The 27349-nt window shown below is 47.9% G+C and overlaps 1 protein-coding gene across 2 annotated transcripts in view; it reads left to right on the forward strand.

Moving 5' to 3' along the window:
* GNA12 (guanine nucleotide binding protein (G protein) alpha 12) overlaps positions 1-26386 on the forward strand; it is an 83374-nt gene extending 56988 nt beyond the window's left edge. The window contains exons 3-4 of one of the 2 annotated variants that reach the window (XM_006859783.1): positions 23108-23158; positions 25816-26385. In XM_006859783.1, coding sequence (XP_006859845.1) covers positions 23108-23158; positions 25816-26385 — 621 coding nt within the window. Of the gene's footprint in view, positions 1-23107; positions 23159-25815 lie in introns of both variants that reach the window. The other variant, XM_006859784.1, reaches the window with a different exon arrangement.
* Positions 26387-27349: the final 963 nt, after the last annotated feature.

The following is a 27349-nucleotide window of genomic DNA, read 5'->3' on the forward strand; positions in this document are numbered from 1 at the left end:
CCTTTAAAGATTTACAGTCTTGGAAACACCAGGACACCAGCCTGCTCTGTCCTGTAGCATTGCCGTATGAGTTGGAATCAATTAAATGACCAGAGTGGATTACCCCCTCCAGAGTTGAGATTAGGACCAAACAAGCATTGAACTTATTAAATAGGGGCATATTGTATAAGGCTTGGCGTAGTGGAGTGATAAACCAGATAAAAAAATCAAACCCACTGCCATTGGGGCTATTCCAACTCATAGCGTCCCAACAGGACAGAGTTGGAGTAGCCCACAGAATCTTCCAAGGCTGCCATCTATACAGACGCAGGCTGCCTCGTCTTCCTCCCACACAGCTGCTGTGGGTTGGAACCACCGACCTTTCAGTCAGCAGCCGAGTACTTTAACCACCACGCCACCAGGACTCCTTGACAGCTGTATTGATCATAGAAGCAGGGAGCGCCTTTTGGAGGCTGTTGCAGGGACTGAGGAGACAGCCGATGGTAGTGAGAAGCGGGCAGGGTCCAGATGAGAACTCAGAAGTTCTCTCGTTTTAACTCCCCCTCCAGTGGGAGGGCACAGTCTGCATTGCCAGAGAGGCGAGTTCTAGCCTTGCTACTTTGGTTTTGTTGGTGTTTAATTCGGGACACTTGACGGAGGGAGGGTCCATTTCTTTTTTTCTGTTAGTAGCCCTCAGGCTGTCCCAGAGTGCAGTGATATTGAAGTGCCATTGAGCCAGTGCTCAGAAACCCCACATGACCAAGAACTGCCCTATTGGGTCTCCTAGGCTGTAAATCTTTACAGGAGGTAGGTTGCAGGTCTTTCTTTTCGCAGAGCTGGTAAATGGGTTTGAACGTCAAGTCAAGCACTTAACTGTTTGTACACCCAGGAACTGTGTTTACTATGTTGTTGAGGGTTTGAACCACTGACCTTTCGGTTAGCAGCTGAGTGCTTGACCATTGCATCACCTGGGCTCCTTGGCAGGCAGGATCATATCCCCCAGGCTGTCCTCCTTGTCCCTCGCCCTTCAGTCTCTGCCAGGAGACGTGCCTTAGACCAGAAGCTCCAGTTTTCTGTACAGACTGGTGTCATGACATTTTCTCGATGACTTGAGATTGGTATGTTGAATTACTGATGCTATGACTCAGGTTTGGAATGAAGTAGGGAAAAGGTGAGGGTTGCTGAGAGCCTTCCCCGTAAGGCCTCAGGCCCATGCTGTTGCAGGCGGTCCTGGTGCTGGTGAGTTCTACAATGTTTATTTCATGTTTAAAAACCCACAACCGTCGAGTCTCCTCCCACTCAGAGCAGTTCTGCGGATGGAGTAGAACTGCTCCACAGGGTTTCTGGGACAGTACATCTTTAAGGACGCAGGCTGCCACATCTTTCTCCTGCAGAGTGACTGGTGGATTCAAACCACTGACATTTCAGTTAGTGGCTGAGTACAGTAAGCACTGCACCACCAAGGCTCCATTTAAAACCCGAAAACCAAACGTATTGCCATTGAGTTGATTCCAAGTCATAACGACCCTATAGGACCAAGTAGAACAGCTCCGTAGAGTTTCTGAGACTGTAAACCTTTATGGGAGCACACAGCCTCATCAGTCTTCTGTGGAACAGCTGCTGGGTTTGAACTGTCTACCTTGCAATTAGCAGCCCAACACACAACCCACTGCACCAACTTTAATTAGTGGAAATGGAAGTCAGCGAATAGTTCCAATGTACGCCCCCACCATAGCCTCTCGTGTAGTGTGCTCAGAGACTTTTTCTCCATACTTTTAATTAACCATTTAGTCTTAAGTCTTTGTCGGTCTGATAAGTAACAAAATTTCCATAGTTATTTGTGAAGTACATAATTCTTTTCGTAAGTTGACTGGCTGCTTATTCTTTTGTGAATGGTCTGAAAGTTTCTCTTCTCTTGACTTGTACCAGGTGTCGATTTTTCCTTTCTTGTTTTTTTTTTTTTTTTACATTTTGAAATAATTAGAGATTCCCCAGAAATCACAAAGGTAATACAGAGATGTCCCTTGTACCCTTCCCCCAGTTCCCTCAGTAGTCATTGTAATGTGCAAACCAGGAAACTGATGTCGTATGTCCGTTGGGACAGGGAGCAGATTCCTGTGCCCACCCCCGCCATCCCTTCACCACAGAGATTTCCCTAGAGGATAAGTCAGAGAGATGAGCGAATCCTTTCTAGAGGAAGTGGGGTCCTAGATCCCATACTAAAAGAATCAGAAACTGCCACTGCCTTCATGTTGATTGGTGGGTGTGAGTCTGTAGCCTTTCAAACGACACTCACTTTCAGAGTGTGGTTCCTAGTGGGAAATCTCACCCTTAGTTAAGCTTCCGAGGATTTGAGAAATCCTTGTTGTAAAATGTGACACCAGCCATTTCTCCCATAGCACTCTATTCGGCTTTACTCACTCCGTGGGCCGGAAAGCCCACCACTGTGTCTGGTTCTCGGTTCTCTTGTTGCTCCTCGGCCCCTCCGGTGTCACAGCTTTCTGTCCCTGGGATGAGGAGGTTCAATGCGTACGGACCTCAGGGTCCAAAGAACACACTCCCCTCCTGGCTCTGCTTCTCAGATGGTAGTCAGATCCCCCTTCCTGATTAATGACCAATCCCTCATTAGATCTCCTAGTGCTTACAATCACAGTCCTGTGAACAAATCACTCCTAAGTGAATCATATCCCTCGGCATCTGCCCCCAACCTTCTCCTCCTCACACCTATCAGGAAAATGTCATTTGGTGGAAGTTTGCAAAGTCTGTGGCTGGAAGAGACAACATATTGAGCAATCCACTACGCAGCAAAGTGGAATGATTTGAGAAGTTCCAGAAGTTTACCTAAAGGAGCAAAGTTCTGAGTGGTCTGACCAAGATCAGACCCAAGTAATTCACTGCTTGTTTGGGTCCTAGTTCCAGCTCTGTGGGGGGGCTTACCCACTTCTCACCGCGGCTGTGGGGTCGATTCCAACTCAAAGACCCTGTAGCTCCATAGGGTTTGTGAGACCATCAGTCTTAATGGGAACAGACAGCCTTGTCTTTCTCCCACAACTTCAGTTGGCACCACCAGCCTTTTGGTTAACAGTCCAGCCCTGAACCCACTGCGCCACCAGGACTCCACTGGAGCGGGTAGGGACATTGCAGTTTACTTCGCAGCAGCTCTGGGCTCTTGCTTGAGGGCACAGAAGCAGGAAGCTGAGGCTGGTGCTATTCTTGGAGCTGGTGAGAAACCTCTGTGTTCTGATGCTGCTGGCCTTTTCCCCTTTCATCCCATTAATCACGGAGAGTATTCTGTTCCGATGTTGTTGTTGTTGTTGTTGTTGTTGTTAGGTGCCATCGAGTCGGTACCGACACATAGTGACCTTATGCACAGCAGAATGAAACACTGTCCGAATCTGGGCCAACCTAACTACTGTTGTCATGCTTGAGTCCATCGATTCTGTGCTGATAGACCTCAAGAAACCTGCTCCTGTAGGGGACAGGAAGGAGATGCCTAGAAAACACTAGGGACATAATGGCCCGCAGTATACGTGTGACAGGTAGTGTTGCTGCTGTTGTGGACCACCAAGTTAGTTTCCGCTCATAGCGACTGCATGACAAAGTACTACTGTCCCATGGGGTTTCTACCATGTCACCTTTACGACTTTCTCCCATGCAGCTGGAGCCTCTGGGTGGGTTCAGACCACCAACCTTTCATTTATTGCAGCCAAGCAGTTAACCAGGGCTCCTTGATTTATCACAATGATATTGTTACTAACTGCTGCCAAGACAGTTCCGACTTATAAGTGACCCTGTTTAGGGTTTCCAAGGCTGTAAATCTTTCCGGGAGTAGAAAGTCTCCTCTTTTACCTGCAGAGCAGCTGGTGGGCTCCAACCACTGACCTTGGGTTTTGCAGTCTGGTGCTTATCCTATGGAGTTACCAGGCTCCCTTGTATTATGTGGTGGTGGTGTGCCATCGAGTGGGTTCCCACTCATAGCAACCCCCTATAGGGTTTCTAAGGCTGTAAAGCTTTATAAAAACAGAAAGCCCCACCTTCTCCCATGTAGTAGGGCTGCTGCTGAAGTTGTTTGCACAATAATGAGACCAGAAGCCCTGAAGGAAAAGAACCGCAGAGCTGGCACTGTTGTGTGGCCAGAGGCAGCCTAATGAGAATAAGGGGACAAATAACAAATTGTTGTTGTTATGTGCGGTTGAGTCGCTTCTGACTCATAGCAACCCTGTATAGAGTTTCTGAGAAGCAGCTACTGGGTTTGAACCACCAGTCTTGGGGTTCACACGGACCTTGTGGTCCATTGTTTATCCTGCAGCACCATATCAGGACTCCAGTAACAGATAGCTGTTGGTAAGTGCCTTCCAGTCTGTTCTGACTCATAGTGATCCAATGCTGTAAATTTAGTTTAAAACAACGCCACCCGGTGGCGTTCCAAGGTCCTGACAGAAGGAAAAGGGAGTCATCACTGGAGAAGACACTGTAGGACCCCAGTGTGACAGTTTCTAGTCCACAAATGACATGTTTCAGGGCGGGGACTTCTCAGGCAGAGATTGCTAAACTCACAAACACAGCACTGCCTAGACCCCCGAAACAGCAGGAATAGAGGCGGGCCGCAGATGCCGGGCCTCCTACACAGAGTTGTCAGAGCAGGTTTGCTGAACCAGGAAAGTTGGAAAATACCTGCAGGCAAAATGGGAGCTTGTAAAAACAGCATGGCATATTTTTAAAGAATAATCTAGAACTTCTAGGACTGAAAACTGTAAAACACTCAAAATCCAAACTCAGTGGACCCTGTTCCCTTAGGCAGTCGCTTGTTGTTGTGAAGTGCCCTTGAGTGAGTTCTGACTCTTAGAATCCTGTACACAACAGAATGAAAGGCTGCCTGGGCCTGCGCCCTCCTCACAATCACATATGTTTGAGCCCATTGCTGCCTGAGCACCATACCCATACAAGAGAATGTTAGCAATGCTGGGAGGAAGAATCAAGAATGTAGGGCAGCAATAGATGGTCCCAGTTAAAGTGGATGAAAATGAAAAACAGAATTCAGATTCCTAAGCAAAGACCAGATTTACTGGTGTGAGAGAGACTGGAGGGCCCTGGGACCACCTCTCAGCCAAACAATAGATCATAAAGCAAACATCCCCACTGGATACAACAGTCAACTGTAAGTGACCAAAAGGGCAGCAGCTGCCCCAAAACAGAGATAAGAAGAGGGGCAGGGGAACCAGAAGAGTTGAAGTGGGGTAACTGCTGACACGTTGTGGGGATCACAACTGCTGTCACAGTTGTATGGACTAAACCCTGGGAAAGGGATTTGTTAACATAACTTTCACTAGACGTTCAACAGAACAAAAAAGATTTAGTGAGACTTAAAACATCAACAAAAAGGGAAAGCATGTAGAACAGAAAGGTAGAAAGGGGTCACATGGGAGAGGGGCTGAGTGAGTTGGGGAGGTGTATGTGCCTTTAGGCAGAGTGGGTGAGAAAGTGAGGCCCTTGGGTCTCAGACTGGTTGGTAGAACCTCTCCACAGGAGTCCCAAATAAGGAAACAGAAAGAAAAGAAGCTCGTGACTCGTGGTGAAAACTTTGAAGTCACGGATATGGGACAGAGATGCTCACCGTTTTCACATTGTTTGCCATCTCAGGAAGGGGTGGGGAGGGGGAGAGAAATAATAAAAGAACAAAGCTGTCTTTAATAGTGAGACTTTTGTGACTGAGATGATCAAACGTGTAGGCTTTGTATCAGAATAATGTGCTGGAGGAGAAGTAGGATTTAGGTGAAAAAGGCCCATTGCCTCCTCTTCCTAGTTGTAAGCAGCCACAGTGGGGAAGAGGAGCAGAGAGCTCATTGCCAAGACCTTGAGACCAATGCCCAGCAGCTCTGTGGGTTTTAGAGTAGAATCGTACTTCACAGGGTTTTCAAGGACCAATTTTGAGAAGCAGATCTTCAGGACTTTCTTTCTAGGTGCCTCTGGGTGGGCTGAAATCACCAACTTTTTGGTTAGCAGCCAAGCCCATTAACGGTTTGTACTTCCTGACGACTCCTGTCTTTCTATTGATTTGCCTCTTCTGCACATTTAATGTAAAACGTCCATATTTTGTGAACGTCTTATCTCAGTTGTTGTTGTTGTTAAGTACCCTAGAGGCAGTCTCGACTCTTATCAATCCCACATAGCGTTTCTGAGGAGCAGCTGATGGGTTTGAACTGCCGACTTTACAGTGAGCAGTCCAGTGCTTATCCTATAGCACCACACCAGGACTCCATTCTGACTCATAGTGACCCTGTATAGGGTTTCGTAGGAGCAACTGGTGGGTTTGAGCCGCTAACCTAGTGGTTAGTAGTCCAGTGCTGGCCCTGCAGCATCACACCAGAACTCCTTATCTCGTGTGTTGTTGTTAACTGCTGTGTAGTTGGTTCTGACTCATGGCAACCTGATATAGGGTTTCCAAGGAGCAGCTGGTGGCTTGGAACTGCCAACCTGTGGTTCACAGTTGAGTGTTGATCCAACAGCACCACACCAGGTAGCTTGTTGGATCAGTACGTCATTCCTTTTTAGGGTTGCATCGTATTCCATTGTTTGGACACAGCACATTTTGTTTATTCATCAGTTTATGAACGTGAGGTCTCCATCTTTGGCTATCAATTTTGAGTAACACTGCTGTAAACATTCAGCTGTAAGTTTTTGTGTGGACCTATATTTTTCTTTGAGGAATGGAATTGCTGGGTCATGTGGTAACCCAGTGTTTAACCATTTGGTAAACTGCCTGACTGTTTTTGCAAAGTGGCTTCCAATTCTCTACCTCCTCGCCAGTACTTACTGTGATCTGACTTTTTTTATTGTATCCTTCCTAATGCACGTGACGTGCCAGCTCCTTGGGTGTTTTCCCTGATGACTTGTGATGTCTAGATATTTTGAAGAAGAATGAAATGGGAGGAACTTCCTCTAGCTCCAGGCCCAAAGACTGCCTGTGGGCTGAATCCTGTGGCCTGTATTTGTACAGCCCTCTAGGTGACATTTGTTTTCTCTTTTTTTACATCACATGTCTCACATGCATGTGAAAGTTGGACAGTGAATAAGGAAGATCGTTTGAGTTACAGTGTTGAAGAAGAATATTGAAAGTACCATTAACTGCCAGAAGAACAAACAAGTCTGTGTTGGAAGAAATAGAACCAGAATGCTCCTGAGAAGCCAGGATGGTGAGACTTTGTCTCTCATACTTAGGGTGTGTTATCAGGAGAGACCAGTCCCTGGAGAAGGACATCATGCTTGGTAAACTGGAGGGTCAGCAAAAAAAGAGGGAGACCCCCAACGAGATGGATTGACCCAGTGGCAGCAGCTATGAGCTCAAGCTTGGCAATGATTGTGAGGGTGGTTCAGGACCCAGCAGTGCGTCTGTCTGTTATGCATGAGGCCTCTGTGAGTCAGAAATAACTCAACAACACTAACTACTAGGTAACATGTGTTTTTTTCTCTCTCTCTCTCTTTTTTTTTTTTTTTAAACATATTTAAAAGCATGGAAGGAAAAGGAGAATATGTGGTAAAGAGAACTACATGTGGCCTGCAAAGCCTAAAATATTAGCCATGTGGTCCTTGACAGAAAATATTTGCCAACCCCTTCTCTGTCGGATATTGGGATTCGTTCTTTTGACCTACCAGTTGCTGTCAAGTGACTTCTCAATCGTGTGAGGCCATGTCAGAGTGGAATGTGCACCACATGGTTTTCAGTGACTGATTTTTTAGCAGTAGACCACCAGGTCTTTCTTCCAAGGTGCCTCTGGGTGGACTTGAACTTGCCAACCATTTGGTGAGTAGCATAGTGCTTAACCTTCTGCGCCACCCAAGGACTTCAGTGTTAATTCTTTAAGTAAACAAACATAGAAATTGTTACTAACCAATGCAGTGGCATATTGGTGCAGAATTATATAGAGATTAGTGGAGCCAGGTAAAGAATGAAATCGGAACCCTACGTATACACACACACACACACACAGAGACCCAATTTCAAATGGGGTGTTGTTGCTGTTAGGTGCTATTGAGTTGGTTCCACCTCCTAGCAGCCCCATATACAACAGAACAGTACGATGTCTTTTCCCAGGACATCTTTCCTGATGACATGTCCAGAATACATCCTTGCTTATGAGGAGCATTCTGGATGTACTTCTTCCAAGGCAGATTTGTTTATCCTCCTGGCAGTCCATGAAACTTTCAATATTCTTCCCTAACACAATTCAAATGCATCAATTCTTCTGTAGTCTTCCTTATTCATTTCCCAGCTTTCAAATGGAATAGAGACCTAGATATGACAAACACACCTTTGTATCTTTTGGGAGCACGGTAGTTCAATATAATAAGCACTGGAATGCGAACCACAAGGTCCACGGTTCAAGCCCATCAGCCGCTCTGTGGGAGAAAGGTGAGGTTTTCTGCTCCCTGGAAGATGTAAAGCCTCAGAAACCCTATCCAGGGTCACTGTGAGTCGGAACCGATTTGACAGCACTTAACAACAACATGTATCTTTTAGGTGGTGATATAGGAGGATCTCTTCATGGCCTTTGTGTAGGGAAGAACTCTTGTCATTAAAGAGAAAACTCACTAAATTGACAATGTTCAAATCAATCACTTCTTTCAGCCGAGGGCACCACCAGCTGTGGTGTGAATGTGTACTAACTACAGAAGGCCAAGTGTCCGGAATACTGAAGTGACATCCTCACACTCTCACCCAGAGCAGTGAGTTCAGGGCACGAGCAGGTGCTTCCAAGGAGAGGATGTGTTATTATTGTACACTCACCAGATTAACAAAGACTCAAACTTATCACAGTTCCAAGAGTTGGCAAGGACATGGAGTACCAGGAACTCAGACACAGCCCTGTGCAGTTGTGAATGACAAGTGGTACCTCCTATTCAGACATCAGGTTCATCCTCTTTGCTAAAGCTGGAGCTATTATAGATATTCCCTACAACTCCATAGCTCCACCCACAGGCATGTTATAGTATAAAGAAATGCCTGTGAGTTTTCAGAGCAACATTATCCTCAATCAGAAACAATCCAAGTGTCCCTCAACAATAAAATGGCTAAGTTAATGGCTGTTTTTATTCCTGTATAGAAGTACTGCAATAGAATTGAGCAAAGGATTGTTCCTCTCAATAATGAGATGACACTCACAAATCCTGTCATTTTGAGCCAAAGAAGTCGAAAGCAGAAAGAGACCAACAGTGAGCTGTCATTCGTAAACTGGCATGCATGCGGTGCGATCACACTGAAATGTCCCCCAGCATCAGGACTGCCATTACTGCTATGAGGTGGGGAGCTTCTGAAGGTTGGAGCTTATCCAAGGAGCCCTGGTGGGGCAGTGGGTTAAGCCTTGGGCTCCCGACAGAAAGGTCTGTGGTTCCAGCCCACCAACCACTGTGTAGGAGAAAGATGAGACAGTCTACTTCCATAAAGATTTACAGCTTCAGAAATCCTGTGGAACAGTTAACTCGGTCCTGAGTCAGAATCAACTCAATGACAGTCGGGTTGGTTTTTTTTTCGGTGATGGGGAGGTCGGGAGGGGAATGGTTCAGCTCTTTACCTTGTTGCTTGCTGTTTTATCAGTTAAATTGCATATTTATGTTTCATGTACTCTTCACTAATAATGAAAAGAGTTTTTAAAGGAAAAGAAGTAGATACTAAGCAAAGATTATATGCAAAGAGGTTGATTGTGTTGCTTATAAACAAAAGAGAAATAACTGAAATACCTACCAGTAGGAGTTGGTTGACTAAATTGGGACATCAACCACGTGATGGAATTCTACCGAGCTTTTAGAAAAGCTGCTGTGTGTATATGTTGGCACGCACAGAGTCCCTGGTCCACCAAGGGGAAAATGCAGGTTAAGAAGTGGTGGCTGCTGCTGCTCTGGGTACAGGGCTTCCGGGGCCATACGTCTTTGTGGGAGCAGACAGCCTCGTCTTTGTCCCACGGAGCAGCGAGTGGGCTCAAACCATGAAGGAAAAATACGGAAATGGGAAAGGGAATGGTGTTCAGCATGGTGAATGTGATCAAGAGCCCTGGATTGCATGCTTCCAAAATTCTGACATGGCAAATGTTATATATCTGTTTCTACCACCATAATTTCTTTGTTAACAAGCAATGTGGTACTTGTTTTGCACATTGAAGGCCTGTGGCTACCCTGCCTCAAGCAAGTCCCTCGGCACCATTTTTCCAACATCCTGTGGTCCGTCCCTGGCTCTGTGTCCCCTTTTTGGCCTTCTTGCAATGTTTTTCAAACATTTTCATGAGCTAAACCCTGTACAGGGTTGCTGTGAGTCAGAACCGACTCCACGGCACATAACCACCACCACCATAAGTAGGTTGCATCTTAGGCTGCTAACCACAAGGCCAGCAGTTCAAACCCACTGGTGGTTCCACAGGAGAAAGATGAGGCCTTGGGACCCCAAAGGAGCAGGGGTGCTGTTAGTCAGAATTCACTTGACAGCAGTGGCGTTTGGTTTGGGGGTTTGCCCACTTCGTAGACGATAGACTGGTTGGTGAATCAATTCCCTGTGACTTGCTCATGGCAGTCACACTCATTGCCGTGATCTGGAACCGAACCCACAGTGTCTCCGAGGTCTGCCTGGATTTGTTTAACTTTAGTTTGGAAATCATTTCCAACATGCAGAGAAGCTCCAGGAATGGTTCTGAGGACTCCGGGCAGTGTGCCACCCCTGTTGAGAGTGTCTATGTGCCTACTTGATACACTGTCACACAGATAATGCTGTGTATTATGGATTGGAGATGGAATAGGACTTACCTTGGTGCCTTTCACTTGTTTGGTTAGCAGCCCAATGCTTAATCCACTGTGCCACCAGTACTCTTGGTTTTGTCTCCAAAATTGCCACTGAGTTGGATCTGACTCTTAGTAGACAGAGTAGAACTGCCCCAGACGGTTTCCAAGACTATATGTAGATCCTAACAGAAGCAGACTGCCCCATCGTTTTCCTTCAGAGCTGTTGGTGGGCTTGAACCGCTGACCTTGCAGTTAACACCTCAACACCTGCCTCACAACTCCACCAAGCAAATTTCTCCTTTTGAGAAGTGGCTCACTGACACCTTCCCAAAACCCCCTTTGTTCCAGAGTCTCTGCCACTTGTCTGTAAGTGCACCCTGTTTCTAAGCAGAAATCCTAGCTGGGGGTCCAGGCTTGTCCACAGGCCTTCCCACAGACTGCAAGCCAAGCTGGAAATTCTGTCACAGCTTGACATAGCTCTTGAAGGAAGAAAGCTCACACCCCATTTCTAATGTAGACGGAGGAAGGACATGGATTAGGACGCTCAGCTACTGGTGGAGGCTTGCTCTTTAAAGTGCTCGACAAATCGATTTGACAGAAGTGATTTCATAACAAGCCCTGGTGGTACAGTGGTAAAAGTACTTAGTTGCTCACCAAAAGGTCAGCGATTCAAACCCACTGGCCACTCCACCAGAGAACGATGAGGTCATCTGCTCCCATAAATATTTATAACCCTGGAAACCCTCTGGAGCGGTTCTACTCTACCCTATGAGGCCGCTCTGAGTTGGAATCAAATGGGCAGCAGTGGGCTTGGTCCTTTTTTTGGTTTTTGTCATTTCTTAAACCTTCTTTCTGCCTTGACAACATGTGACTTTTACAGATGACGCTGACAGGCAGCGCTTGCCCCAGCTGGGTTCCTCTTATGGCGAACGAGGACCTAAGTAAAGGTTGTGCTGTTCTGCCTGATTTCTCTGGTAATATTTATATATGTAAGAGGCAGACATCAACTAGTGTTGGGCTTTTTGTTTTTTCGGGGGGTGGGAGGGTTAAAGGCTTAATTAAGAGGGGTTAGTGAAAATACCAAGTTTTGAAGTACCTTGAATGATTCAGGGACCCCTGGTGGCTCTGTGATTAAGCACTCAGGTGCTAACCACCAAGTGGACGGTTGTAACCCACCAGCTGCTCTGAGGGGAAAAGATGTGTCAGTCTGCTCCTGTAAAGACTGACAGACTTGGAAACCCCCCGTGAGGCTGTCATGCTCTGAGCTACAGGGTCACCATGAGAATTCACTCTCAAGTAGCAGATTGGAGGTTCTTGTTGGGTTTTGCATGGTCCAATAGTAAATATTGCAGATAAGGTCCCGTAGGGCCCTGCCTCCCTAATGTCCTGCATGATGCACCCATCCATTGGGCTGTTTCTCATTGCCATGCCCCCTTTAAGATCCTGAAAAAAGCAAAATAATAATCCCACTACCATCCAGTTGATTTCCGACTCATGGGCAACACTATATAGGGTTGGTTATGTTGTTAAGTGCTGTTGAGTTCAGTTCCAACTCATAGTGACCCTGTATAGGGTTGCTGAGGAGTGGCTGATGAGCTTGAACCACCACCTTGCAGTCAAGCACATTAACCCACAGCCCCACACCAGGACAGAAGCAGACTGTCTTCTTTCTTCTTCAGAGTGACTGGTGGGTTTGAATCACCAACCTTGGGACTAACGGCCCAATGTTTAACTCACCAGGGCTCCTTTAAGACCCTGAAATAATCCAGTTTTACTTGAGCTTGAATTCACAGGGCCATTTGGTACTGGGAAACCCGTTAGTTTACGCGTACAGAAGCCCCGTCCCCACTCAACAGAAGGCCACTGTTGCTGGACTGAGTGCATTCTGGTTGCCTCTCCAGACAAGCCGTCCTCGCAGACAGCGGGCAGGACTGGAGGAAGGAATCCTCTGTGGTCGTTGTGCTGGAACACTGGCCTCCCTCTGCCCGCCGGAACAAGCAGACCGCCCAGTGCAGCCTGACCGTGTGGGAACAGAGTCTCTGTGTGTGTTCTGGTTCCTCCCCTGGCTTGCAGGGACACAGGTCCCTCCCATCAGTGCTGTTCACACAACTCAGCGTGTGGTAAAATCCCGATGACCCCTGTGGGCGGAAAACGAGAGACTGTTCCCATCACAGATAACAGACTCCTTCTGGCATCTTCCAGAACAATCCACAGCATCTGTGTGCTGGGTGGGATGTCAGAATCAGTGGCCGTTGATCCTGGATCACATCACCTGCAGCCATGTTGTAGTAGCAGGGACCACCCAGGCTTTCTGAGGAGCAGGCCAGTCAGCAGGGTGTCTGGGGGAGCCCTTAGCCAGCCCGCAGGGTGTCTGGGGGAGCCCCGCCTTGGCCAGCCGCAGGGTGTCTGGGGGAGCCCTTCCTCAACCAGCCCACAGGGTGTTTGGGGGACCCCCACCTCAGCCCACTGTGGGCTGGGCCTCCTCCGTATGTTCTGGCTAGTTCCATCAGCCGCGCCTGCCCTCTCCAGTCTCAGCCTGGCTTCCAGCCCACTGTGTGCACCCCTTTTCCCGTGTGTTCAACCTGTGGGGGTGACTTGATCTAAGAGACCCCAGCTGAGGAAGCCAAAGCCCCTCCTTCCTGTGGCACCCCACACACACACACTGAGGAGGAAGCTGTGGTGTGCTTCTGGCCTCGTTGTGCACAGCTCTGCCTCCCGTCTCCCTGTCCCTTTGGTCACACCAGCAGTGAGATTTCTGCCCTCGTTCAGATTTCTCCACTTATAAGAAGTGCAGTTGGTCTGAACCCTCGAATGTAAAGCGGGAGGTACAGTCTTTCCAAGTCTTTCAGAGCCTTGCCTCAGCTCTGTCCTCCGGGTCGTGTGTGGGTGGCTGGGAGCTGGGAGCTCAGCCAGCTTCTTTTGACCTGGAGTAACTGAACTTGGAAGCTGCAGTTTCTTCAGCTGATCAAGTGGGAATCTGTCTGGATTCAGTGAGATGAATCCAGCACAGTGCCTAGCACCCATGGCCATGATGGGCATTTTCAGAGTGAGTGACCTCTGCCGGCCCAGCCACATGCCCTGCCCATGGTCTGTGTATTAGCGAGCATCACCTGCGTCCTCATCACTCCTCCTAGAAATGAAACTTGGACCCACCCACCCAGCTCTGGGAGTCAGCTTTGTGGTGATGGGGGCCAGAGGTAGAGATGAAGGTTATGGTAAAAGTGAGGCTGTACGAGAGGGAAAACACCATCCATTCCATTTTCCAGTGAACTCCTCTGTGAAGCAGTTTGTGAGTGTGTACTGCTTATGGATCAGGGCTGGGCTTAAGTGCTGGCCAGACAGGGGACAGCTAGCCACACCACACTGTGTGCTGGGGTTGTGGTGTTTGGGGGCGGGTGTGTGGCAGAGGGGAAAACGGGCTGGTTGGGAAGAGAATTTCCAGTGGCTCTAAAGTGCTAATCGAGATTGTCAGTTGCTGTTGGTTTAATTATTATATAAATGCAGGCAGTTAGTAGCTCATTTTGACAGCGATTCTTGGGGTGGGATGGGGTGGGGGCCTTGTTTTTGTTTAGAAACAAATTCAAGTATACAGGAGAACAGAATCAGCATTTGCCAATCAGGTGATTTTTCTTCAGATTTAGAATGGAGAGTCTGGTGTGGGAACCAGGCACCACCATTATAAAGTGAGGTTTGTTTCAACCCTTAGAAATAAATTGTTTTGGGTGCTGTCCGATGGATTCCAACTCTTGGCGACCCCATGTAGCAGAGTAGAAGTGCCTCACAGGCTGGAGTCTGTACAGGAGCAGGCCCACAGACCGTTTCTCTCCCAGAGCTGCTAGTAGGTTCGAACCTTTCAGTTAGCAGCCAAGTGTTTAATCATTGCACCACCACGCTTCTCCGAAATTCATTGTACTAAGTAGTAATCATTCACCCTAAGCTCCAGTAACTACAGAGGAGGTTGTGGTTCTTTAAACCTTCTGTTTCCATTCAGTCTAAATTGTTGTTAGGTGCCATTGAGTTGATTCCAACTCAGTGACTCGATGTACCAGTGAACAAAACACTGGCCGGTCCTGCACCATCTTCACAGTCATTGTTACGTTTGTGCCCATCTGGTACAGCCACTGTCAGTCCGTCTTGTTGGAAATTTTCCTCTTTTTCACTGACTTTACAAAGCATGATGTCCTTTTCCAGGGAGTTAGCCCTCCTGACCACAACATATCCAAAGTACATGGGACAAAGTCTCCCCATCCTCACTTCTAAGAAGCATTCTGGCTGTACTTCTGACAAGACAGATTTGTCTGTTCTTCTGAAAGTCCGTGGTACTTTCAGTATTCTTCACCAACATCATAACTCAGTGTCACCAAGTCTTCCATCTTCCTAATGCATTGTCCAGCTTTCACATGCATATGAGGCTATTGAAAAATGCTAAGAATTGGGTCAGGTGTACCTTAGAACTCAAAGTGACATCTTTGGTTTTTAACACTTGACCATCTTCATCCTTCCAGCCTTAAACCAGAACCTACCCTTGAAGTCTTGTCTGACTAAAAAATAGCTCATTGGTAAAGTGTCTCTGCTTTGAGCCTTGTGCTCTTCTCAGGAATTTGCTATTGAGACCCACTTGACAAAGCCAACTCGAGAGTCTGAGATCGTGGTGGTCGAAGAATGAGGGGAAGCACGTGAGCATGGCTGCCCACCATGAAGAATGTAACCAGCGTTGCTGAACTGCACCCGGGGAAATGTGGAAATCATGTGTGTTCTGCTATGTCTGCTTTCACCAAGGAGTTTTGTTTTTTTTAATATATTATCCTAAGTCCAAAACAGCACACTGTCCCCAAATGAAACAGACCTGCTCACAATTCTGGAAAGAATATAAGGAACAAAAGTGCTACCTACCCCACCCCCACCTCCCCACCCCATCCCACCCCAAAAAACCCGTTTGTGAGGAGGTGGTTGCGGCTACCGTGTCCGCCCATCTCTTTTTCGCAGCCCTTCTCCAGGGGTAGTCCCTCCTGGGAACATGTCTGAAGTCTGAGAGCTGAAGTCTCGCCATCCTTGCTTCTAAGGGCCATTCTGGCTGGATTTCTTCCAAGACTCTTTGTGTCTCTTGATTCTTCAGTGACTCGGGAAAGCCTTGCTTCTGAAACCTTCTCCACAACTGAAGGACTTGTTGATGGTCCCCTGAGGGAAGAATGGAGATGGCGGGAGCTAAACTTAGCTCCTGGGATAAGGAGTCCTGAGAAGGGAAGGAAGATGGCTAGGGAGGAGGGGGGCTCAGGACGTCTTAAAGAGCAGCAGCAGCTCCTGCATATCCTGTTCCCATAAGACTTCAGGAAGGCTGGGTGTACCCTCACAGACCTGGGCCTACCACCACTGTGTCAGGGAGATCATTACTGTGGGCCCATGGTTGGGGGCAGGAGATCAATTATGACACTTGGTTATGCACACTAGAATTTTGGGAAGCTCACCTAGTAAGCATTTCATTTTTGGATCTATAATAATTTCTACTAACGTCGCTGTTGGTTGGCATCGAGTCGATTCAGACTCATAGCACCCTATAAGATAGAAAAGAGCTGCCCCAAAGGGTTTCCAAAGCTGTCATCTTGACAGAAGCAAACAGCCACATCTGTCACCAGCCAAGTGGCTGATGGGTGCAAAGCACCTGCCTTTTGGTTAGTGACCTGGAGCTTAGCCCATTGTGTCACCAGAGTGCCAGGAAACTAATACAGCCCCTAAATAGTAAACTGAGAAGCCACTTAAAGCCCCGTTGTTTACTGTGCGCTTTGGTGTTATCTATAAAATGGGAACAACAGTGATACTGACTAACCTGTAGAACCATTAGAGACAAGATTGAAGTTAACAAGGGTTTCGTTTTACTCCTTTTACTTGGATCCACAACCAACGCTCATGGAAGCAGCAGAGAAGACATCAAATGACATATTCCATTAGGCAGATCTGCTGCACAAGACCTCTTTAAAGTGTTTAAAGAGCCAAGATGTCATTTTGAGGACTGAAGTACACCTGACCCAAATCGTGGAATTTTCCATCGCCTCATATGCATGGACAATGAACAAGGAAGACAAAACAATTGATGCCTTTTAGTTATGGTGTTGGCAAAAATGACTGAATATACCATGGACAGTCAGAAGTACAAACAAATCTCTCTTGGAAAAAATACACCCAGAATATGCCTTTGAAGTGAGAATGGTGACACTTCTTCTCATATATTCTGGACATGTAATTTGGAGAGACCAGTCCCTGGAGGACATCATGCTTGGTATAGTACAGGGTCAGTGAACAAAAGGAAGCCCCTTAAGGGAATGGACTAGCACAGTGACTGCAACAGTGGGCTCAAACAACAACCGTGAGGCTGGCACAGGACCGGGCAGTGTTTGCTTCTGTCGCAGATAGATTGATATGAGTGGGAATCCACTCGACAGCACCCAACAACGTTATTGCTGTGAGGATTAACAGGGTTGATATATGTAAAGTACTTAGAACAGTGTCTACTATGTAGTAAGGCTGTGTATGGATTTGGTTTTACAGACGTCATTTCCCTTCTGTTCACTTTAACCTGCTTCGAACTTCTTGTGAGCAAAAAGAGTATTCTGCTGTGCCGTGCTCTTTTCAATCATCGTGGGCTTCTGGTTCATGCATGTGGGTCTAGTTCTCTGAAACCCGCTCACGTGTATCATTCTGTTGTGTGAATTTACTGCAGGATTTCTCTCCAGTGTCCTAGAATTAGACTTTTGGGTGTCCTGACCAGATTGCTAGGAGCATTCTAGTCTTACGTACCTGAGCTTCCCTATGGCAGTAGTTCTTAAAGTGTGGTGAATCCCCAAAACCCATTCAGAGGCTCTGCAAGGAAAGAATTCAGCCATCTAAGCAGTGTCTTATCGGAGAACCCCCTGACCACCCTCACCCCCCTTCATATCACCCATCTCTTCCCACTTCTGTCACTCTGTACTTGTTGGTTAGCCGTATCCCCTCCATATGCTAGAATGCAGATCCCACCTGGCAGGGATTTGGTCACCTTTATTCATAGTTCAGTCACTCGGACAGAGGACAGCAGGCTCCCAGTAAGTAGTTATGAGTACACCCAACACAACTGAGGAGAACTGGCCTGTCTCCCCTCCCACATCCTCCCACCAGCAGCACTGCCCTCCCCACAATGCCAGCAAAGCATCAGGACCACCAGCACCAGACATGGCCTAAGGAATGGTTGAAGAGCTTTCAGATGCTAAGTGTATTTTGAGCCCTGCAGAGAGATGATGCTCCCCTCCTTCTTGCCCTTGCTTCCCCCTCCTCCCTGCACTCCCACTTTTCCCTGCCCTCCCCCTCCTCCCTATCCTCTCCCCTGTCCTCCCCCTTCTCCCCACCCCTCCCCTGTCCTCCCCCATCTCCCTGCTCTCCCCTTCCCTTCCTCCTCCCCCTTGCCCTCCTCTTCCTCCCTGTCCTCCCCCTCTTCCCTATCCTCCTGGCCCTCTCCTTCCTCCCTGCCTTTCCTCTCCTCTCCTTCCCCACCCTCTCCCTTCTCCCTGTCCTCCCTGTCTTCCCTCTCCACCCTGTTATTCCCCTCCTACCCACCCTTATCCTCCTCCCTGCCCTCCCCCTCTTCCCTGCCCTCCACCTCCTGTCTTCCCCCTCTCCCTGTCCTTCCCTCTCCTCCCTGCCCTCCCCTCCTCCATGCCCTCCCCCCTCCTTCCTGTCCTTACATCTTCCCTGTCCTCCTCCCTCCCGGGTCCTCCCTGCCCTCCCCCCTCCTCTTGAGAAAGCTGAGAGGGTCTAGATCCCAGCGACCCCCCCCCCCAAATTGGGATTATGGGTAATAACTATTTTCTGTTTTTATCCCTTTGGTACTTTCCATGTTGTTACTTTTCATTTGGAGATTTAAAGTATTACTTTAACACCTGGTTTTTACAAATCCACACCAGTGTTTAACATATATCACAGAGAGAAGAAATCAGTGGAACAAGGAATCAGCACTAGCCCAAAGTTTCCAGGTGTTAGTAGAAGGAGAGAAAGAAGCTAAACTCTTTAAGAGATTGTATTATGTTAGACTTTGAGGATATGTTGAATTTGGAGGCTGATGGTGTATTTTCTCTCTTTCTTTTGTTTTATTTGCAAACAGGGCTGTCAAAAGCAAGGGGCTTTCCAGAAATAGCCGGAAGGATCCAGCTCTGACTCATCCCGTTTGTTTTGCTTTAGTTGGTGACTAATGCACAAGCAATAGGTTTTCCAGACATTTATTAGGTTCTTACTGCCAGGTCTGGAGTCCTGGTGTGGCACAGTACGATAAGCACTCAAGCTCAAAGTCAGTTTAAACTGCAAGGTTCAAACTTACCAGCCTTTCCTCCGAAACCCTATACAGGGTTGCTATGGGTCAGAACTGATTCTACAGCACTTAGCAACAACTGCCTGTTCTGTGCTCATCAGACAAGCTCCACTGGAGGGAGGAGGGCATTCTCTCTCTGTGACACTCTGATGTGGGGACAGATGAAGTCAGGGACTCTGAATGACTAAGGGAAAACATGCTTCAGCGAGCATTAAAATGAGCTGGGCTTTAATAGCACATCTCTCTCCGTCCCCTTCATAAGCACTCAGCACCTGTTGTTATTGTTGTTCAGTGCCATCAAGTCTATTCCAACTCATAGTGACCCTGTACAGGATTTCCAAGGAGCAGCTGGTGGATTTGAACCACCAACCTTACAGTTAGCAGTCCAGTGCTTATCCCGCAGTGCCACACCAAGACCCCCAGCACCTACTATGTGAACATTCGTGAAAAAAAATCACCATCATAAATCTGACCCTACATCTCACATCTTAAACAAACATTAATTTAGACTGGATCGTCAATTTAAGTGTAAAGCTTTGAGAAGATCATGTCTGAGACAACCTTCAAGACCTGGGGCTTGGTGAAGAGTTCTTCAAACTCAGAAAACCTCTGCTGTTGACTCAGTTCCAGTGCTTAGCTGCCCTGGATAGGGTTTCTGAGACTGTAAACCTACATGGGAGCAGAAAGCCTTATCTTTCTCCCACAGAGTGACTGGTAGGTTTGAACCACCAGCCTTGTGGTCAACAGTCCAGTACTTATTGCATAGATCCACCAAGCTCTCAAGCATCCAGAAAAAAGAAAATTATCAATTTAGGGGGGAAAAGTTTCAAAGTCATCTTTGACTTTACCAATTTCAAGACATATGCTTTGCGAGCGATCCTCCTCAGAAGATGAAGAGACAAACTGTGACTGGAAGAAAGTATTTTCAAATCACCTAGCTAACAAATGGCCCCACCTAGAATACACGGAGAACTTGGCAGTGTTACAGTACACAGGCCACGTAGTAAGTGGGCACAATGACGTGGTGCCACCGAGGAGCCACTGATGGCAAAGAAAAGCACGTGAAAAGATGTTCGACATTACGATCCGTGGTTGTTGTTAGATACCCTTAAGTTGGTTCTGACTCACAGTGACCCCAAGCACAACAGAAGGAAACCCTGCCCAGGCTTTGTCATGTTTAAGGCCGTTCCTGCTGTCACTGTGTCAATGCATCTCATTGAGGATCTTCCTCTTTTTCGCTGACCCTCCCTCCACTTTACCAAGCATGATGTCCTTCTCCAGGGACTGGTCCCTTCAGATAATATGTCCTAAGTGTGAGAGACAAAGTATCATTATCCTGACATCTAAAAAGCATTCTGACTGGACTTCTTCCAACACAGATTTGTATACTTTTCTGGCAGTCCATGGTACTTTAAATATTCTTTCCCAACACCATAACTCAAATGCATCGATTCTTCAGTGGTCTTCCTTATTCATCATCCACATTTGATGATGCATATGAGGTGATGGCTTGGGTCAGGCACACCTTAGTCCTCACACTGACGTCTTTGCTCTTGAACCACTCTGAAGAGATCTGGTGCAGCTGATTTGCCGAATGCAATACAGCGTTTGATTTCTTTGACTGCTGCTTCCATCAGAGTTGATAGTGGGTCCAAGCAAAATTAAGTCTTTGACAACTTCAGTCTTTGTATATCATGGAAATGAAAAAGATCCTACAGCTACCAAGTCAATTCCCACTCGTAGCGACCCTGTAGGCCAGAGTAGAGCTGCTCCATCGGGTTTCTTGGGCTGTCATCAGCTTTCTCCCTCTGAGCATCTGGTGGGATGACCCACTGACCTATCAGTTAACATACCCACCATGCACCAGGCTTCCTTACACACAAGCTCCAGGCTCTGTGTGACAGGTTCCGTTGTACAGTTTCAGAATTCATTCTGTTATACCAAGAACCCTAAGAATAGGCTATTCACAGAGAGGATTCCAAACTGAGAGTTTAACCACCTGGTCATCAGGCCAATGCTATTGTGGGTCTCCTGGTGACCCCTCTCTGAGAGGACATTGACTGGGACAGCTGTACTCCTTCCTTATGCCCAGCCAAGCAGAGATCCCCAGGCAGGGCATGTGTTCCTGTTGTTTTGTCCCGGGTGGGGATGGACAGGAGCAGAGTGGCCTCCAAAATCGGGGGGTATTCGCTGTCACGACACCCCATGTGACCCCTAGCATGGACAGTGGGGGAGGGGTGTGCAGCACCAGGTGGCCATCCACTCATCCAGCTATTTCCTGTTCCCATCGTGGGAGGAGACCGGATGTGCAAATCCAGAGGCCTCAGAGCAGCGGATGGACAGGAAGAGCTTGTGCACATCCAGGACTTCCAGCCCATTTGTTCCAGTTCACTCCCCTGCTGAGAATGTGTCCATCTGTTCAGACTGACTGAACCAGAATCACCATTTAACAATATGCATATTCACCTGGGGATCTTGTTGGAACTCAGGTTTGATTCAGACTGAATCCTTAGCAGGGAGTTGAAGCAGAGCTGGGGCCGGGGGACATTGTGCAGCCAGGAATGGGACTCTGTCCGCAGTGCCGCTTTCCATGTTGGTTCCCACCACAGGTCAGCCCCTCAACACCCCCAAGCTTCACCATCAGCACCTGAGCCGTTAGGGACAGAGTATGTGTCCAGTTCCCATAATCAGCTGTTACCTGTGAGTCATGGAAAAGACTGCATTCCCCGAAACAAAGCTCAGAGGACAGAAGGGGGCAGAAAGGAGGAACCCAGAGAAGAGGCAGGAGAAGTGATGTTCTACTGATGGAGCTGTACCAGTATCACCAAAATGTGTGTGGATTGTCGAGTGGGAAACTCATATGTCCTGTACACTTTCACCCAAACCACAATGGAAAAAAAAAGAAAAAGCCTTTATCTGCCCATGGAAACCACCTTCCTGGACCCAAATATGCATTACTCTCGTGTCGTCCTCTGGGCCAGTTTGGGCACAGTCTAGAATGTTGATGAGGTGGTAGTACAGAGAGGAGAAATAGAAATGAAAACTAATGAAGTTAAATTAGACTGAAAATTCAGTTCCTTGATCATACCACAACATAGCAATGTTTGTTCTGCTCTGCACGGGCCCACTGTGCGTCGGAACCAGCTCAATAGGACAGGAGAGGCACCAAGCCGTCTCATCCTCAGAGGACGTTCTATTGGACAGCGCCTCTGTACCTAATGTCCTCCATGAAGGCACATAAGGATGGGGATAGAATGGAACCTGCTTCTGCTGGCAGAGTGCTCCAAGATGGAAAGGAGGTCGGTAATCAACCAGCGAGTGGTGTAATACTGCATGTCCTAAAGTCAACTTAGAGCCTATGCCAAGAAAAAGCACTGTGTACCCATTCAACTGAGGCCCTGTGTGGCCCTGTGGGTTAATGCACTGGACTGCAAGGTCAGCTTGAACCCCAAGGTCGGTGCTTCAAGCTCACCAGCTGCTCCTTGGAAGCCCTATACAGGGTTGCTATGAGTCAGAACCGACTCAATGGCACTTAACAACAACCCGTTAAACTGGAGTCTTGGTGCAGCATGCTAGGATAAGCACAGGACTACTAGCTGTAAGGTTGAAGGTTCAAACCCACCAGTTGCTCCTCAGAAGCCCTCTACAGGGTCGTTTTGAGTCAGAACCGACTTGACAATGGCAATTAACAACAACAAATTGAAGTAAGGAAAAGCAAAGTCTAAAATGACGACTGTGTGTGTGTGTGTGTGAGAGAGAGAGAGATTGGACAGGGGGTACTCTTTCCCCCAGCCCTGTGACCAGGACTCCATTGCTGTTTCTGACAGGAAGATAGTGATAGTCTGACTGGGTCTTTACTGTATAATTTCATGTATTTTGTGGTAACATCCCACCCATCCCAAACGTACGTGTCTGGTCCACATTTCGTCTTTTGTATACACATGGCGCCGAGCGACACCATAGAGTTTTTCTGTGTGCCTCATTGAGGTTCCCACTAAAGACTGAGCCCTGAATGTTTGTTCTCCACAACAGGGCGAGTCCGTGAAGTACTTCCTGGATAACCTGGACCGGATCGGTCAGCTGGTGAGTAGACCACCTCAACCCTATCCCCACCACAAAACTCTGTGCTGCAAGATTAGAAATAGTTTGTAGATCACAGCAGTCCAAGTCGTGATGTCAGATCGCTATGCGCCGTATCGGAGGAAGAAGTGAATGCTCACATTCTTACTTCACACACTTCGCAGCCGTTGCGTCTACAATGACTTTTGGTGACCTTACAGGCAGCAGGATGAAACCTTGCCCGGTCCTCTGTCCTCCTCACAGCCTTCAGGTGCTGTGGTCCATATCCCAAGGGTCTCCCTCACCCTCACTGGCCCTCTATGTCACCAGACATGACTTCCTCATCCTCTTAATGATGTGTTCAGAACAGGCAACTCAGACAGTGTTCAGTTGTGATCCAAGGCATTTCCATGGGCTAACTTTCAGAAGTAAATCACCAGGCTTCTCTTCCTAGTCTCTTAGTCTGAAAGTTCTGCTGAGACATGTCCTCCATGAGTGACCCTGCTGGTATTTGAAATGCCAGTGGCTTCCAGCATCACAGCCACACACAAGCCACCACAGCTGGACATGGTTTGAAATGCAAGGTCAGTGGTTCAAGCTCACCAGCCACTCCTTGAAAACCCTATACAGGGTCGCTATAAGTCGGAACTGACTCAACAGCACTTTACAACAACAACAAGCCAAGGTATTAAAGCGTGTGTTTAGAAGAATTCCTTCACCCAGATCACCACAAGGAGAGTAGTTCACTAATCAAAGAAGGATTTCCCGTAACATTTTATTATAGGAAATCCAAACTTACACAGAAATAAAGAAAACAGCACCATGAAATTTCAAGTTCAAGAACTGTCGCTCACAACCAATCTGGTTTCACCAATGTCCTTTCCTAAATCAGGTGGCGCTGTGGGATAAGTGATGGACTGTTAACCACAGGTCAGCAGTTCAAACCCACCAGCCTCTCTGTGGGAGAAAGATACGGCTGTCTGCATCCATGGAGATTTACAGTCTCAGAAAGCCTATCTAGCCGGGGTGGGGAACCTTCTTTCTGCCAAAATTTACAACAGTGTTAGTGGGCCATACGAAATTATCAACTTGAAAATTAAGTGTGCTGTGTTTGGTCAAACATTTAATTAACTCACTCCTAATATGATGGCTGGAAGTGCAATTGCCTTGGCAGGGCCAGACCAATTGATTTTGAACCTGGTAGGAGCTCTGGTAGCGCAGTGGTTATGAATCGGGCTGTGAACCACAAGGTCAGCAGTTCGAAACTACCAGCTGTTCCGTGGGAGAAAGATGAGGCTTTCTGCTCCTGCAAAGATTTACAGCCTCGGAAACCCTGTACAGGGTCACTATGAGTCAGAACTAACGCACAGCACATAACCACCACCATCAGGTTTCAATCGCATAGTCAGTGGCTCAAACCTACCAGCCACTCCTCAGAAACCCTATACAGGGCTACTATGAGTTGGAATCAACTTAATGACAGTGGATTTGACTTTGGGGTCCCCCAGGAATAAATTCAACATCCCATGACCCTGTAGGATAAGCACTGGACCGTAATGTTGGCTTGAACTGTAAGGCCAGTGGTTCACACTCACCAGCTGCTCCTTGGAAACCTTCTCCAGGGTTGCTATCAGTTGGAACCGACTCGACGGGACTTAACAACAGCAGCAGCATGCCATCAGAAATCTCTGAAAGATAACGATCTTTAAAATCATACCCATACCATTGTTTCTCCTACAAATTAATAATTCCTGATTCACTCCATGTTCAGGCTCTGGTCAATAACGGGTCACCTGTGTGCTTGCAGTCTTAGCAGTTTGAATCAGAGTCCAGGTAAAGGTCACACCTTGCAGCTAGTGGATGTCACTTAAACGGACTTTAATCTGTAGGTTTCTCCCTCCATCTTTATGTTTCTTTTCATTTATTTGCTGAAGCAACCGGATCACTTACCCTAGGGCCTGTCCCTGTGTCCCCTGTCCCTGATGTGAATTGGTGGCTGCATCCAGAGACCTGCAGTTTGAATGTAAGTGGTTTAGTGCTCGGGTCACTGGAGAATTTGTAACTGACCCGAATTGGTGCAGCGCTTAAGAGTCACCACAGTCACCCATGAATGTTGCCAAAGATTTCAGAGCCTTCCAGGAATAACATGTTCGAGTCCTGTGCGTAGCATCGCAGAGCCTGAGCACTCTCAGTGTATGCTCTGGAAGTTAGAAAACCACAAAAGCATCTATATCCAGAAACAAAACAGATGGTAGCTCTCCTCTGGAGAAGACTGATGAAATTTTAAGGTGCCAGCAGCAAGGACCCCCAGTTGTTCTTTCCTCAGATCAGCGAGCCTCCATTCAGTCATTTTGTTTATATTTTTAGTAAGTAGACTTAAATCTTCTAATTCTTAATATTACAGTTGCTGTTGGGTCACTTCCGGCTCATGGCAACCCTGTGTGTGTCAGGGAACCCCATGGGGGTTTTCAATGACTGATGCCTCTGTCCATTTTAAGTAACCCATTTGATGCCTTCATTCTAAGTAATCCATTTGATGCCGTGGTAGATTTATCATTTTCCTAATGAAGTTTGCTCTTGGTATTTGGTTCAGTGTCTTCCAGAGTCAGCCTCAGCCTAAAGCTCCTCCCCTCCACCTTACCTCCTTTTCTTATTGTCTCCTGCCCCCTTTATGTTTACAGAATTACTTTCCTAGTAAGCAAGACATCCTGCTTGCCAGGAAAGCCACTAAGGGCATTGTGGAGCATGACTTTGTCATTAAGAAGATCCCCTTCAAGATGGTGGACGTGGGCGGCCAGCGGTCCCAGCGCCAGAAGTGGTTCCAGTGTTTCGACGGGATCACGTCGATCCTGTTCATGGTGTCATCCAGCGAGTACGACCAGGTCCTCATGGAGGACAGACGCACCAACCGGCTGGTAGAGTCGATGAACATCTTCGAGACCATCGTCAACAACAAGCTGTTCGTCAACGTCTCCATCATCTTGTTCCTCAACAAGACCGACCTGCTGGTGGAAAAGGTCAAGAGCGTCAGCATCAAGAAGTACTTCCCCGACTTCAAAGGCGACCCCCACCGCCTGGCAGATGTGCAGCGCTACTTGGTCCAGTGCTTTGACCGCAAGAGGCGCAACCGCAGCAAGCCGCTCTTCCACCACTTCACCACTGCCATCGACACGGAGAACATCCGCTTCGTGTTCCATGCCGTGAAGGACACCATCCTGCAAGAGAACCTGAAGGACATCATGCTGCAGTGAGGAGACCCTACAGCTGCCGGCTGCCGAGTCATGGGGACCAGGAAAACTACTGAGCATCTGTGACCCCTCACCCAGTCTCTCTTCACAGGAACACGGCTCCTTCCGGATCACAAGGCCTTGTGGGTGTCCGGGGGGTACATGCCCATGCTCCCTCTTCAGTAGCAAAAAGCTCCAACACCCAGTGGCCTTGGAGATGGCGTCTCTAACTCCAAGTCTTCCATGAGGCAAACTAAGTCCAACGTGAGTCTGCAGGGGACCCATCAGCACCCCCAAGCTCAGAGTGCACGAGCCAGCCCCTGGCCCAGCCTTAGGGTCTGACCCACCCGTCCTGTGAACGGGTCACCTTTTTAAAACTCTGGTGCCAATTTCCCGAGAGATGTTTGTCAAGCCAAGCAGCCTCCCGAGTCTTAGCAGCAAAACTCGGCTGACGGGGACTTGCGGGTTCCTTACCTTCCACAGGGGCCCGCCCAACAGCACAGCGTGTTTCTCCCTGTGTGCACACAGCACGCTGTCCCCTCCTCTCCACACGCCAATGGCACTACCAAACCAAGTGGCCTTGCAGATGGCTTTCCTGCCGCGCATACAAGTCGCCGGCTGCAGCTTCATTGGCTGCATGTAGATCTCCACACTGTTCCTGGAAGCCCACGGCCTCTGGAGAAATCCCAGTCCCTCCAGACTGCAGCCGGCTCCTGTGTACAGCTCTCCAGCAAAGCCACCTCTCCTCCCGGGACCTGCCTTCCACTGCCAAACGAACACACACTACGTATCACACACTACACATCACACACACAGGACACCACACAAACATCTCACACACGCATGACAAGCAAACACAGGCACACATTCTCCACCAGTCAGAGCTGCCGAGGGGACCTGACAAAGCTCCACCCACTTGTACAGGTGCCTCACTCTGTCCGACCTGCACTGCATTCCAAATGCATCCCCGCTGGGCATCACTCTACTG

The sequence above is a fragment of the Chrysochloris asiatica genome, unplaced genomic scaffold (assembly GCF_000296735.1).
Source record: "Chrysochloris asiatica unplaced genomic scaffold, ChrAsi1.0 scaffold00034, whole genome shotgun sequence".
NCBI classification, from domain to species: Eukaryota; Metazoa; Chordata; class Mammalia; order Afrosoricida; family Chrysochloridae; genus Chrysochloris; species Chrysochloris asiatica.